Source organism: Neophocaena asiaeorientalis, unplaced genomic scaffold (genome assembly GCF_003031525.2).
Source record: "Neophocaena asiaeorientalis asiaeorientalis breed wild unplaced genomic scaffold, Neophocaena_asiaeorientalis_V1.1 scaffold497, whole genome shotgun sequence".
Taxonomy (NCBI): domain Eukaryota; kingdom Metazoa; phylum Chordata; class Mammalia; order Artiodactyla; family Phocoenidae; genus Neophocaena; species Neophocaena asiaeorientalis.
Genome location: NW_020174568.1, coordinates 22339 through 37307, shown reverse-complemented (window position 1 = coordinate 37307; position 14969 = coordinate 22339). Strand labels below are relative to the sequence as shown.

At 54.6% G+C, this 14969-nt stretch overlaps 1 protein-coding gene across 4 annotated transcripts in view; it reads left to right on the top strand.

Moving 5' to 3' along the window:
• UXS1 (UDP-glucuronate decarboxylase 1) overlaps positions 1–14969 on the top strand; it is a 60221-nt gene that overhangs the window by 39188 nt on the left and 6064 nt on the right. For all 4 annotated transcript variants that reach the window (XM_024757974.1, XM_024757975.1, XM_024757977.1 and 1 more), the window contains 5 exons: positions 1138–1197; positions 3990–4111; positions 10115–10234; positions 10637–10680; positions 14087–14147. In XM_024757974.1, the coding sequence (XP_024613742.1) occupies positions 1138–1197; positions 3990–4111; positions 10115–10234; positions 10637–10680; positions 14087–14147 (407 nt within the window). The remainder of the gene's footprint in view (positions 1–1137; positions 1198–3989; positions 4112–10114; positions 10235–10636; positions 10681–14086; positions 14148–14969) is intronic.

The following is a 14969-nucleotide window of genomic DNA, read 5'->3' as shown; positions in this document are numbered from 1 at the left end:
ACCGTCTCTGTGCAGCAGTGGGTCTGGCGGGGTCCATCTGGCCGGCGCCTGTGGGGTGGGAACACGGGAGATGGGCCTGCAGTGCCGTGAGCCTGTAGATTCCACTTCAGCTGCAGCCCTTTTGCCGTTGTCCTCGAGCTTGTCGTGGCGTCTGCACCTTCACCAGCGCTCTGCTCTGTTCTTGCTCTGCATCCTCAGGGCTCTGCCAGATGCTCCTGTACACTCACGCTGGGACCCTTCTGTCTCGCCCCCCGACACCCCCGGGATGCCCACAGCTGGCGTGCGCCCTGAGCCTCTCCCTCCGGTGCACCTGACGGCCCGAGTCGGCCCTCTGCCCTGAGCAGTGCCCGGCGAGTGGCACGGCTGGCCCTGTGGCGTCTGTGCACAGAGGCTCCGTGGGGGAGTCGTTTGGGAAGCAGGGGGTAGAGTGCAGGCAGTGGGTTTCTCTGGGGCAGGGCCTGCTGTGTTGGGACTGTGAGAGCATCTGGAGGACTTACCTGAGCACTGCAGGTGACGATGCTCTAGTCTGTTCTGCATGGAGGGGTGTGAACCCGGGAACGGATCAGAGCAGGACGAGGATGTGGCCAGTTGCTCTGGAAAAGATGCTCTGGAAGCTGGACCTCAAAGGAGGGAGGGAGGGTGCGGGGCGGAGGTGCCCGGACAGGAGATGGGCTCGGGGGCAGTTGGAGATGCCTGGGGCGTGTGGGGAGTGGGGGCAGGAGGCCGGCCATTGAGGGGGACAGTGAGGGGGGCGCTAAGGTTCGAGGGGCCTTGCCTTCTCCCTGCGGGGGTGGGGCGGAGTTACCTGACGAAATACTGGGTGGTACGTTCGGGCGAAGGAATCTTTATGAAGCTCCTCAAGTCATGACTTAGAATAAACCCACAGACTCTGCATCTGGCCCTGCTTATAGTTACAAGTGTCCAGCTAAATACCGTGCTTCTGGAGGTTCATTCGTGCTTTCCTTACTATTTTAATTTTGGTTCCAAAGTAGATGCAGTAAGAGTGGGCAGCTGAGGACGCACGGGTGATCAGATACAGTCAACACTGAAAGCATGCTTAAACTGGCCACAGAACTGAGCGTGTGCACGCGTGTTTTCCCTGCTCCCCGAAGGTGACGGTGTCCTGTCTCTCTGCAGGGCTGGCGAAGCGAGTCGGAGCCCGTCTGCTCCTGGCCTCCACCTCGGAGGTGTACGGAGGTGAGTGGGTGTCGCTCCGGCGCCTGGACGGTTGCGTCCCATCTCGGGCGCAGCAGGGACCAGTGAGTGCGGACTCCATTTCCGGAAGGCCGGGCTGGCTCTCGCTCTCCAGCAGATGGGAGCAAGGGGCTCCCTCCTTCGGCTGGGGCGAGCCTTTCTCTCCTGATGAAGGGCCATCCCGAGGACGGCGTCGTGTCACTTTGCCCGAGAGCACCCGCCACTTACAATCCACAAAAGTGTCTTTGCTCCACAGGTGCCCCAGAAGTCAGATCCTTGGGGACTTTGCCAGTTCAGCTGGAGCATTTGCCCGTGTGAGCAGGGTCCCCCAACCCCGCCGGGAGCTCAGGGGTCGGCTTTAGAGCCTGCTCGCCGGGGAGACGTGTGCCGGTTGCCTCACCTGTAGGAGGATGGGTTCTGGAAGAGTCTTAAGTAGGTGGAGCCAGAAAACCCAGGCACCTGCTTTGCCCTCCACAGGCCTTGAGGAAGTGAGCGTCCGGAGAGGGCTGAGGACCACGTGTCCACTCATGGGGCTTCCAGCTCAGCCCTGCCCGCTGGGCGCAGGGTTCTGGAGAAATGCTTAGTTGACGCGGCAGAAGCCAGATGCTACCGCGATGTGATTTTCTCCTTGCGTTACTGTTGCGGAAAGGAAGTGAGAAGGCAACGTGGGAAGAGATGCCTTTTAAAAAAAAAAAAAAAAAATAAGGGAACCAGCTGGAAAAAAGCCATAGAGGCAGCAGTTCTACTGACGCAGTTCTGCTCTTTGCCACCCCCGTGGGAAGGCAGAGCACCCACCACCCCCTCCCACCTGCTCCCCCTCGGCTCTGGGAGCGGGGCACACAGGGGGACCTTTATTCCCCGTCCCCCTGCTCCCTGCTTCCAGCCTCTGCAGAGGCCCAGCGGGTCCCCAAGTGGCACTGGGCGGCCCATTGTGTCACACGTCCCAACAGCGTTGGTGCCGACGCTGTCAGGGCTGCGTCCTTGTCACTGTCTCAGAGCGCTGGCGACACCTGTCCAGGCCCCTGACGTCTTCCCCCCACCCCCCACCCCCCGACTCAGCATTGCATCTCTGACGGCAGCTCGCGGTCTTCAGGGCTTGTGAGTGACGTCGGGGTAACTCACGGAGGCCCCGCCAGCCCCGGTCTGCAGGCACCCACCTCCTGTGGGTTCCGTGCCTGGTCTGCTGGCCTCCCCGATGCTGAACAGGAGACACGGTCCAGACGAGGTGTCCCTCTGCACCCTCGCTTCTGCCGTAGCAAGATGGTTTTGTGTGTCGTGAACCTCGGGCTTGTCCGCCCGGACAGTACCAGTCGAGGGGTGGTGCCTGTGCTCAACCTTTCTGGTCCTTTGCCACGTTCAGGGTCTCCCTCTGGGAGTCCAGCTTGCCCAGCCCTCGGCAGAAATCCCCGAAGAGGTCTCGTGTCACCAGCACATCCACGTGAAGTCCCGTCGCTGGTTTTCTTCTCTCGGGGCCTGTTTGTCTCTGAGCTGTTCTGCTTCTCAGGGAACTTTAAACACAGAGGCAGCTGCAGAGGTCTGGGTCCTGTCCTGTCCCGGCTCACGTCCCGTCATGCCCACGAGCTTCGGCTCTGACATAAGCAGAAAGGAATTGTAACGTGGGGCTGGTGAACCTTCTCCAGGTTTCTTGGCCAAGATTTATGCATTTCATAGCATAGTTGTGTAAAATTCCTGCTGTACCGGATAAATCAGGTATTAATTGATTCCAAAAATGCACTTGTGTTAAAAAGAAAAAAAAAAAAGAATTTGTAACTAGGAACTTCCCTGGTGGTGCAGTGGTTAGGAATCTGCCTGCCAATGCAGGGGACGGGGGTTCCAGCCCTGGTCCGGGAAGATCCCACACGCTGCAGAGCATCTAAGCTCGTGAGCCACAGCTACTGAGCCTGTGCTCTAGAGCCCATGAGCCACAACTACTGAGCTCTAGTGCCACAACTACTGAAGCCCGTGTGCCTAGAGCCCATGCTCTGCAACAAGAGAAGCCCCTGCAATGAGAAGCCCGTGCACCGCAAGGAACGGTAGCCCCCGCTCGCTGCAACTAGAGAAAGCCCCCGCACAGCAACGAAGACCCAACGCAGCCAAAAATGAAAAAGTCAATATTTTTAAAAATAATAATTTGTGACTAGGTGTCTTTAAATAGTCCATTCCTCTGGTACATCTTAAAGTGTGATTGATTTACACACCAGAAAAACAGGCGTTGGGAAGTATACAATGCGTGCTGGGGAAAGAGCTCTTTGCATTGCATTCTTGTGCTTAGAGGACCAGGGCCGACCAGGTCCTCAGGTATGTCACTGAGGCTGTCAGGTGGTTCTGGTGACAGCACAGGTGAAAGCCATTCTGTTCCAGAGAGAGGCTCTTAAAATGTTTTCAATAAATCCATGCTTTATAAAATTCTATATTTTATAAATGTGAAATTGGACCCTATGTCTTTTCACATAGATGTTTAATTTAGTCTGTATAGTAATCTAAAAGTTAAGAACAGTTTACGGGAGGGGGGAGACTTAAAATTGAGAGACTTTGCTCTTTTAATTAATTTTTTTTCTTGTAAAAACTGTCATCACTGATACGAGCGGTCAGAATAGCGTGTCCTGCTGGACTAGAGGTGGACCGAGGGGCGCTGAAGGTGCTCCTCTGATAGGTATCTCTCCAGGTGAGATGTTCACCTTGGACTTTCCCAAGCTCCCTTTTGCACCATCAGTATCCACTGTTTGTAAAGTGTATGAACGTGAACAAAGGGAGACTCTGAAAGCACTTCCTTATTGTTCCCCCCCCCACCGCAGACCCTGAAGTCCACCCTCAAACCGAGGATTACTGGGGCCACGTGAATCCCATAGGACCCCGAGCCTGCTACGATGAAGGCAAGCGCGTCGCCGAGACCATGTGCTATGCCTACATGAAGCAGGTATCTAACCCGGCTCTGGGGCTGGCGGTGTAGACCAGGACTGTGCTGGAATAAAGCGCCGTGACTGACCCTGCCCGGGGTTGTGCGTTTCTCCAGTTTCCCACTGTCATCAGTTAATGGTGCCATCAGCAGCTTTCCCCATGGGTCTCCTTTTTTGAAAAATGATTTGCAGGGATGAAGCCTTAGGTTTGGAATACCCTTGAGTGACTGGGATCACCCACCAGCAGTTAATAAGTTCCTCTGTTTTCCCAAAGCCTATGAATCAGGGAAGTTTTTTTTTTTTTTTTACTTTTGCCTTTCTTTCTGTTTTCTAATGGGTATAATTCATTTTGGCTTTAATATAGGTCTCTTCAGGGATGGTTATTTACGTACTCTGATTCCCTGCTTCCTTAGTCATGGCTGTGCTGGGGCTTGCCTGTGGATCTTTCCAAGTTACAGATTTGCTCACCTCCACGCTGGGGCAGGTAGAGCCTACAGCCGAGAGGCGGGGGTCTGGGTTCCCACCTGGCTCCCCACTGTCTACTCCAGAGACGTGACCCCTCGGTCACAGGGCCCCGTCCTGCCTGCCTGTGGGCTGTGCAGGGGCCAATCGGACATCCAGATGGGGCCCAGCCAGGCCATCCACTGTGCTTGACCAGCTCTGGGACCCTCACAGACACGCCCTTGGAGTGACGTGTAAGTGGATAACCGTGGATGGGGGTGGTTCCAGGACAGGCTGCGGACAGAGGCGTGTGGCCACACTCTGGGACTCAGAGACGAGCAAGCGTCCATATCCTGGAGCAACCTTCTCAGGCCGAGGGTTCCTCCTGCCGGCCAGCTCGGAGGTCAGCTGGCCACGGGCTTTGTGTGATGGGGGACCCTGCCTGGGTACCCAGTGCTGAGAGCTCGTGGCTGGGCTGGGGGCGCTGAGCGCCTTGTTTGTTTTTCGGAGGGCAGCTGGCAGAGACTTTTCTCTTATATTTTTAATGAAATACCAATATTGACGACCCACGGAATAATCCTGTGCTGGGTAGGTATTGGTATTTAGGTTTCTCTGCCTTATCTCTTGGCCAGGAGCAGAACTGGTAGTTTCCTAAGCCACTTGGGGCAGTTGGCTTGTAGTATCCATTTATTTTAATCAGTTTTAGAAAAGACAAACGGTATCATTTTGGAGCCCAGACTATCTTGACCTAAAAGTTGAGTAAGTAAGATGGTCTCCCAGGTACACAGAACAGCCTCTGTGTATGTTGGTACCTAAGAAAACTAGCTCGAGTGTGCGAGGGGACATGAATCGATAGGGGTCTCAGCTGTTTTGCTTTCAGTCTGTGGGTGTATTTCTTCGTGAGTTTTTGTGTAGGTAAAGCTGGCGGGCAAGCAGGGCATTGTTTAAGTGATGAGTAGTATAACTTAATAATGTAAGTATTCGTATTACCCTAAGGTACGAGCTCATGGTAACTGTGGTGTTTAGTAACAGCGTGGCCACCGTTTATTGAGCACTGACTGGATGCCAGGACCCAGGGTGTGGGTTCCACTGCGTATGTGCTGAGCCGGGATCTGTAAGCGCAGGATCACAGCTCCCTCCGTACCCGGGGACTGTCAGTGTTGGCATTTCTGCTCACACAGGTCTCGGGAGGGGCACGCATAGATGGTGCTCCCCGTAATGTATCCTCTAGGCGCCCCGTGTGCGGCCGGCCGGCCATGGCCGTCGGGAGGGTGTCGCCTGCTGCAGAACGCCTCTGCTGCGGGCGCCGTCTGCCTGGGCTTCCCACCAGGGGCCCCAGCAGATGATATCACCTGTGTGCAAAAGTCACCTGGTGGTTAGGGTGACAGTGGGCTTCTCACGGGGGACAGTGCACTGACTGCTCCCTGTCGCAGTGTCAAGTCCGAGGGTTGCTTTCGGATACAGGCTCAGCACCTTTTGTGAGGCGCGGGTCTAGGCCAGCAGCACTGTGTAACCTGTGGGTTCTGCTCAGCACACCTGCCCCAGGACTCCCGTCTGCCCAGGTGAGCAGTGCCGTCCGGGCATCTGGAAATGCGCCGTGGAAGGCCTGCCCCTGTGGCCTTGGAGGCAGGTGTGGGTCCTGCTCTCCCCACAGTCCCTCACCCACTCCTGCTGGCTGGCCCTTAGGTCTAGGAGTGACCGTGCCTCTGGCCCTGTGGCTGGCGGCATCCTCTCTGGTTCTGGTGGCTGCAAGGCCAGTGGGCTGATGCGGGACAGCAGGGCTGGGCGCCTGGGCCTGGGTGGAGGTCCCTGTGGTCTCGCCTGGTTCTGAGTGGCCTTGAAGAAGGCCCAGCGTGAGCTTCAAAGCTCGCATGCCTTGTTACTCATGTTACACGTACTGTGCTCCCTTCTAGGGAGAGCTGTGGGTCTGAGACTGTGACCGCAGCTGGGTCTACACAGTGTACCTGTGCTTGCTGTCCCTCGTTTGTCCAAGTCGTGCTGAGGGGAGGGAGCCGTGGGCATCTTCTCTCTCTGTCCACAGGGCAGACGCCACACAGCTGAGGGGTGTCGGGACTCTCGTACTGCAGGTTGCTTCGCCAGGAGAGAAAATAAGAAAACACAGATAAGCAAGAAGGAAAAAATATTACCACCCACGGTCCCATTCAGAGATAAACGGAAGGGAAAAATAGGGTAGTTCTTTCACTTGGGATTTTATATTAGCTGCGGCAGGGGTGAGTCAGAGCCCCTCCTGCCACGCTGGGCTGGCCCCTGTGGGCACAGCCCGGTCTGGGGCAGATCAGATCATCTTTGGAGTTCAAACAGCAAAGCAACTGATGGTCAGTATTCCAGCTCTCCTGCTTCAAAACTTTGGGTGTTAGTTTTTGCTATCTGGAGGCAAATGAAAAAATAATGGCCAGTAAAATGATGAACCAGGTGGAATAGAATGCCTTTGGCATATTTTTAGTTAATTTAGTTTTTTTTAATACATAAAGGCATGTCCCCTCTTAAGTATAAATCATCATTTTATTGAAAAGACCGTATATGGTATGTGGATATATCTTTCTCTGAATAAATCTAATATATAAGGATAGAGAATATAAACAAGATAAATCCAGGGATGAAGAAACATTTTATAAAAGATTTTAAAGGATTCTCTTCTGGGTTTGTTGTAGTGAATTAAATATCCTAAAATGTATTCAAAATAGAATTTGATTTCCCAGGAAAATCTATCGCAGGTACATTGCAGGGCACGTTTCTTATATAAAGAGGGGCTCCCTGGACTCTTCTTCCAGGGGGTGGATTGAGCTGGCAGTCGGGATCAAAGGGCATCGCATCTTTTAGGAACACTTTGAACTTGTCAGAGAAGAAGTTACATTGGGCTGGTCCGTGCCCTTGGACGTGGTGGTTTCGTAAACGTGCAGACTTGTCCAGAAGGCTGCGGTCGGCGCTTGTGCACTTCGGAGCTCACGGCCCCGCCTGCGTCTGAGCCTCCCCCGTGGGGCTGGGTCTGCGAACCAGGCCGCCGTTCCTAAAAACACAGACCGCAGAGCAGAAAGACAGGAAACTCAGAAACCCTCTAGTCCAGGGCCTTGAGGGTGTGGTTTTGTTTTATTTTCTGGCATCAGAATACTTAAAATTAAATGCCTGGGATGTGTATTATACCTCAGTTAACAAAGTGTTCAGCAACCGGCTGAAGGACATCAAATGTCCAGTGAGCGGGGTTCACCCCAAGGGGCTGATTAAGCCCATGGCGTGGAACCCCCAGTGCAGGCCTGTTTCTGGTGCCCCCTCCCCGCTGGCCGTGCGCTGAGCCTGGGCATGGCCTGGGCCTAGTGACCACTCCGGTCTGAGTGTTAAGGGTCTGGCGGGACCGTTGAGGGCAGTTACCAGGCAGGCAGCCCCCTGTCCCCAAACCTGTGTGGCCTCCCTCTGCTGCCACCCAGCGTGAATGGACGCTTCCCCCACCTTCGGGCATCTTGCTCAGCTGAGCTCTGCCTGTTGTAATGGCCTCGGTCTCATCCCCAGGCGGGGAGTGGACCCCACGAAGGTATGTTTATGAGAGGCCGGGGGAACCGTGTGCTTCAGCCTTCAGGGCTGCGTGACCCCCTTACTTTAGGGATGGCATGTCCTTCTCCTGGGGGCCTGCCGTCTCTGGGGGCTTCCCGCTCTCTGTGTGTCCTGCTCCCTGCAGGCGAACGTGTCCTGGGCGCCTCCCTCAGGGCAGGCCTGGCACAGCGGAGAGGCTGTGAACGAGTTTGAGAGCCGGGGCTCCTGGGAAGCACGCGTCAGCGCACCTGATAGTCGGCAGGAGCTGCCCGTCCCCTGAGGCCCCGGACCCAGGTGGACAGGTCACACAGCCAGGTCCCTCTGTGCTGCAGGTCATGTGTGCAGAGCCCAGCGTTCCTGGGGGCGGGGGAGGGAGCAAAGCACAGCCCCCCAAGCACCCTGCCGGCACATGGCCTGACCGCTGTGAATGTGCTGAGCTTTTCTTCTCTTGGAATAGAGCCACCTTTACCCACTTTGGATTTTCTCATCTTGACAAGTAAATGCAGGCGGACACTTGGGAGCTGTTTTCTAGTGAGAGCAGCATCTCTGCTCGTCCCTGCCCCACCCCCTGTTGCTGAAATGCTCCCTGGTCAGTTCAGTAGAGATCAGGGTTGGTTTATTCCCGGACCTGGAATTTTAGCTCCCATCTTAGGCCTAGGAGTCTGAATGCCCTTGGGAAGGCTTGATGGCGTATTGCTGGGGCTTGGCAGAAATGGGGCAGCTCCAGTTTCTGAAAGCTAACTGTGCACTGGATCCACACCTGCCAGCCACTGCACGTTGGCACACGTGGAGACGTAGATGAGGCCGCTGGGGGTGGAGGTGGCTGGCGGCTCCAGCCACTGGGAGGCCTGGTGGGACCCTAGGGATGCCGCAGCCCATGGCCGTTCACTCGCTGTACTTACGGTGGAGAAATTCTGTGCTAAATCAGCCCCATCAGCTACGGGTCCCTCAGGTTCCCAGCCTGTACCGGCTCTGATACGTAGAGTCAGGAAAGAACTGTACCGACTAGCAGGATCCCGGCAGCAGCTAAGCTGTCATCACCGGGCCTGCGCTGAGGCTGACTTGTACGCGAGCTCCGCCCTCTCCCGCTCTCCCGGTGAGGAGAGACCAGCACAGCCTGGCCACTGAGCCCTGGGGCTCACAGCCCACCCCACCAGCTCTCTGACACCCGGAAATGCGCGTCTGTTGTCTGATGGGTGATGGATTGCTGTAAGAGTCCGCTGATTCAGAGTGTGATAGAAACGTTTAACTTTTTATCACTGACAAAGCAGTCTGTGAAATTGATAATTAAGCAAGATAGTTTGCAGAAGGCTTCTGGGGTTTAAAAAAATATACTTTCCTTAACTGCATGTTTGAAAATATGCTTTCCCCAATTACAAAAGTAAGAGATGTTTATTGTAATAAAAATAGAAACATTAAAAGTACAAGAGAGAAAGTCTGGGAAGGTCTGGAGCACCCGTTTTTGTAAACAGTGTACGTTGGCATCTTCCCAGGCTGTTTAGCTATATATAGCCTGTATCAGGTGCCAGATTGTCTTTGGTTTTTCACTGAACGGATGAGTTTTCCAGCAGAACAGATTGGGGAATGTAGTAGGTACAATGTAGCCCTTTCGGAACCCTCACCTGCCCCTCTTTTGCCAGGACAAAGTGCTCTCTTGTTTTTCTTCAAATCAGCTATTAAACATTCACTAACATTTAAATCTCTGTGGAGTGGTAAATTTATACAAAATACTATGTGAAAGACGCACAGCACAGTCCTAGTTAAGAAAGTAGGTATTCATTTACTGGGGGAAAAATGTACACCCATCTTTAACCCCTTGCACTGCTTTAACTGTCTCTCAGGCTTCTGCAGCACGTTTCATGCCGTGGGCCTCAAGGTGGTGGGAATCGGGGCTCGTGTGAGTTTGGTGTAACTTGTAGCCTCCAGATTTGATTACACAGAACAGAGCATCTCATCAGGACGGAAAAGCACCTGTGTCTGGAAGGAAGAGCAGAGGTACCTGTGGGGTGCCGGGCTCACCCTCTTCTGTGTTGCAGGAAGGCGTGGAGGTGCGCGTGGCCAGGATCTTCAACACTTTCGGACCCCGAATGCACATGAATGACGGCCGGGTGGTCAGCAACTTCATCCTGCAGGCGCGGCAGGGGGAGCCGCTCACGGTGGGTGGCGGGCGGGCGTGTGGTGCGGGGGGCTGCCCTGAAGTCAGAAGTCCCTGCTGCCCTGGGAGGGAGGGAGGGAGGGAGGGAGGGGGCGGTGCGTGGAGGGAACACATGGGAGCCGTGACCCTGGACAGGAAGCTGCAGACACCCTGGTGCCTCGGGCTCAGGGCCTGCCTGCAGAGGCCTCTCCCGCTGTGCTCTTGGCCCATGACTGTGCCCAGGGGCGTCTCTGTCCACAGGGCATCTCAGGGTGCCCCTGGGTGAGGCCCCGGGCCTGGTGGAGGGCCTGGCGCAGCCGGACCCTGGGGTTGTCAGGGCTGAGGTCAGGCTACGCCCCTGGTGGTTGAAGGCTCCCGTGCGCACGTCCGCGGTTCCGGGACCCTCCGTGTGGTCTCCCCCCAGGTGTACGGATCCGGGTCGCAGACAAGGGCCTTCCAGTACGTCAGGTAAGACCCCCAGGCGGGTGAGGGCCATCCAGTCCCATCTGCGTCACTTGTTCGTTTTGCTGTTTTCATTCCGGTGAAGCAGCTGGGTTGACGGTTAGTTCTGCTAATCCCGTGGGTGCCCCCCCATCCCGGTTCTCTGCCAATAGAGGTCGGATGTGCTGGTCTCCTGCTGCCACCTAGTGTCTTGTCGGCCAACCTGCCGGCCCCGAGGTGACCCAGGGCCTCCAGTTCAGGCCAGTGAGGTGACAGCCTCAGGCTTGCAGCACACCTGCAGATGCCGAAATCAGACCCTTTAGATGTGCCTTCTGGGGTGGACAAGGGTGTCATCATTAAGAAGGTCAAGTGGCCTAATGCCGACAAATTCTGTGCCCAAACTAAATGTAGATAAAAATATTTTAAGAACTTTGTTGAACGGTCACATTTACTGATTTCTTGGTAGCCCTCCTCAGTCTAGTTTGTCGTCGGCCAGTTCAGTTGGTGGCAAGAGTTATTATATGAGCAGTTACATCTACCAAAATATGTCCCACGTGGCACAGTGGTGAATTCTGCATAGGTTTGTGGTGTCCTAAATCATTGGAAAATCTAGTTGTATGTTTTGGGACCGTATATTTGCACTTTTCAGTACAAATACCCTGGAGTGCCTGTCCATCAGAAAATGCTGTCCCTGGGGCCTGCGGCCACCCCAGGGATGCTGTCGGGCGAAGTGGTGGCAGGTCTTGGGGGGCTCCCACCCCACCTCGGCCCGAGCAACCACACCAATTTTTGCCTGGTTTAAAAGAAAAGAAAAAAAAACACAACCACTGTAGATTTTTTTTTTCCTGCAAGTGTGTGTGGATTTTCACATTTAGTCCAAAAGAAAGCTGAGTAAGTGTCTTATAATGAACAGTGGTTTTTCTCTCCCCATCGGTTAGTATCTTGTCTAGCAGGGCAAAAGCCTGGGACCATCACGTCACTGGCCCACTTTGTTGCCCAAATAGTCTAAGAAGGGATTCAGCCAGGAGCTAGCCGGCCTGTTCTCATGTCAGAGCACTTCATTCGGGAGCCGTGCGCTGCAAGGAAGCGATTGCGGCCTGGGTCTGTTTGGGGCCTGCGCTCCTGGGATCCTGCGCTCGGGTACCATCTTCTCATCGTGACACGTGTCCACCCCGCCTGCCCTCACCCGGCCCCCGTGTGCGCACTTTCTCGAGGTGTGGGGGAGGGGGTCTTGACGTCTTAGTCACATTGAATCTCCTCCAACGGCCTCATCAAGGCCCCCAGACTCCTCCAGCCGTACCACCTCGTGGAGTATTCCAGAGACTGTGCGGTGAAAGGGGCATCAGTTACAACCCGTTCTTACTATTTCAAAGGCATCAGATACAAAATTCATTTAAAGTAGCCTCTCAGGTGCTTGTTTTTTGCTGGTGATTAAAATCCTTTCAGCATCGAGCGATGCACGGGCTGCATTCCATCCCCGACAGGACATGCCTCGCTGGCCGGCCTGCACGGTCCACACGCCCCGTCACCAACCCAGATGCCAGGGTGCACCCTGGAAGGGACCTCAGTGGTGTCACTAGAAGTGGTGTTGGGGGCCCTGCGGGCAAACCCTCTCTTCGTGAGGCCGTGCCGTCTGCTGGTCCCACGTCTCGAGTTAGTGGGCTCTGACGTGCTGAGGCTCCCCGACTTCACCAGACTCGGGGAAGGCGCTTTCCCGGCTTTCGCTCTCTATTGTCCAAGGCTTGGCCCAGAGAGTTAACTTACCAAACGCTGGGCTGTTTTAAACAAGCTATTTTGTAGAAACTGAGGCTCTTTTACTTCACAGGTAAAAATGCACGATGTTTGGATCTGTACTTACTGAACTAAATTACCCATTTCCAAAATCCACGGTTGCCCTGCGGTAGCGTTGCACCGTTTCTTGGTGACCGTTGCGGTCTCTGGGTGGCGTGTGCGCTGACACCCTGGCATAACCGTGCTTGGTGCTCTCGTGGCCAGGTTACGTCCTCACCCCATCATGGAGGCATGCTGTGTTGTCTTAAAAAGTCACTTTGTCAAAATGACACTTTTAAAGGGTTTCAGGTTAAATGGATGTGATCTGTGCACTTTTGGCCTTAAAAGTTGCCAGTTTTTTTGCATAAAAGATGCATGCCCCTCCCCCCAGGATGATTACGTAAGTGTCCGTCACCTCCCAGCTTAATATGGACCCCCCCCATTAAAAATGCTTGTGGATGCTACTGAATGGCACATTTTAACGTCTTTTCCAAACATGCAGAGATGTGTGCTGTCAGAGGACGTGTTGGGATGTGGTCGTTAACGGCCATAGTGATGAAGGGATTTTTGCCAGTTTCTAGAAGCGAGGAATCATCTCAAGTGAGCGGTTCCTTGCATCTGTGCTTGATCCGTGAGAGCAGAGCGGACTTCAGGCGTGTTCCTATAAAATGCCCATTGGTTGTAAGCAGAAACCCAGAAAACGATTTGTTTGCTAAATAACACCCTCCCCCCCACCCCCAGATTGTTTCTCAGTGAAAAGGAAAGCAAAACCTGAGGTTTTCTTTTGGAAGTTTAGCACAGTAACCTGCTCCTTGCTGGTTACGGTGGAGGAGGGGAGAGGGTTCCAGGCGGCCGCATTTGCATCCCTGGAGCAGAAAGAACCCTCACAGCCTCATGAAAGTGACTGACGACTTTTAGTAGAACGCTCGCGTAGCAGCCAGGTGTCATTTTTATGAAGTCACTTTTTTTTTGACAGAACCACCCTTTAACGCTTCTGAAAATAAGAACCAAACCTTGGTAAGCGGAAAATTTGCCTCTTGAGCGTCACCCTCACGGCCCACTCGCTCACCATCCGTCTGCAACACCCAGACGCCCCCGCCCGTCCCATCCGGGTGCGGGGGTTCCTGGGGGGAGGTGAGGGGCCGGAGGTCCAGGGAGCTGGTTTCAACACTCAGGGCTGTCTGGCTTTCTCTGTGATTTGCCAGTAGGAGACTTACAGACTGGAGTTCTTCCGTTGCAGGAGACCTTATTTTTAAAAAAACCATCTGCTTTTCCATATGGGCCGACTACCTGGGTTCCCGTTAAACATGGACTTTCCTCAGAAACTTGCATAAACGCCATCTTTTTGGGGGTGTGTGCCTACTTTATTTTCATTTTTTAATTGCCGAAGGATTTCAGAAATATACAAAGTAGGGAACTCAGCCCTATCTCCTGCTCAGCCATCTGCCTTACACCCTCCCACAGAAGGCAGATCTCAGACGCCACATCATCCCATCTGCAAACACTGGAGCGTCCTCGGCGCCCTCTTAGGTGCCGGGTTTTGTTTTGACGTCCAGTCTCCCATGGGGGTTTTGGTTTCCCTCCGGGAGGTGGCCGGCTTGTGTCCGATGCTCGGCACCTGCGGGCCTCGGCGGGCACCTGAGCAGCCTCCCCTCTCTTCCAGCGACCTGGTGAACGGCCTCGTGGCACTCATGAACAGCAACGTCAGCAGCCCCGTCAACCTGGTGAGTCCCTCCCTCTGCCCTCTCCCTCCCCAGCAGGCGGCTTCCTGCTTGGCTCATTGGCCGGCAGCACACTTAGGGAACGTGCCTGTCTGTTGCTTGCCCAGTACTAGAGGAAGATCCACGGAATAGAACAAAACAGGAGTCCACAAAGAAGATCTGGGACCCACGTGATAAACTAACCCCGCTCCATCCACCGGAAGGGCCAGGTCTAGAAATTCGTGAAGCCTTCAGTGGTTGTAGGTGACATTCTGTGTGTCCTTTGTCTATCACTGAATGTGCAGTTGGGCTCGATAAGGCTTGCTTTCCGGGGCTGTAGAAGATGGAGTGGCTAAGACAGTTTCCCTCACTGTCACGTCTGCGAGCGCCCAGACCCGCTTCGTGCCGCTTCCTCCCTCACTTCCTGCAGCGCAGATGCTCCCGGGAGGGAGCAGGCACTGGCCTGGCCTGATCTCTGATCCGGCCTCGCTCACTCTTGGTGCTGGAGGATGTGTTTCTCTGCAGTTTGTCCTGTCTTTGGCCGGGTCTCCCTGGCAGAACGTTTTTCCTTCTGTTTAGAGGTTAAACCTCATCCTGTGTGTGCCCACCCACTGTCCTGCCTTCTCCGTGGGCACCGCCCCCCCCTCCCCACCCAGAGCTGGTCTATGCCCCTGTGATGTGACAGCTTCCCCAAGACTTCCCCAGTCTCCTCTCCAGCTCTTCCAGGGATCGCGTTGGGCTAGAGCCCTCGGACTCTTTCGGTCACTGTCTCCTGAATGGTTTCATTCCACCCCGTTTAAAATGCGAGGTGTCCAGTGTAGACTGCCCGTCATTCTAGACGGCCCA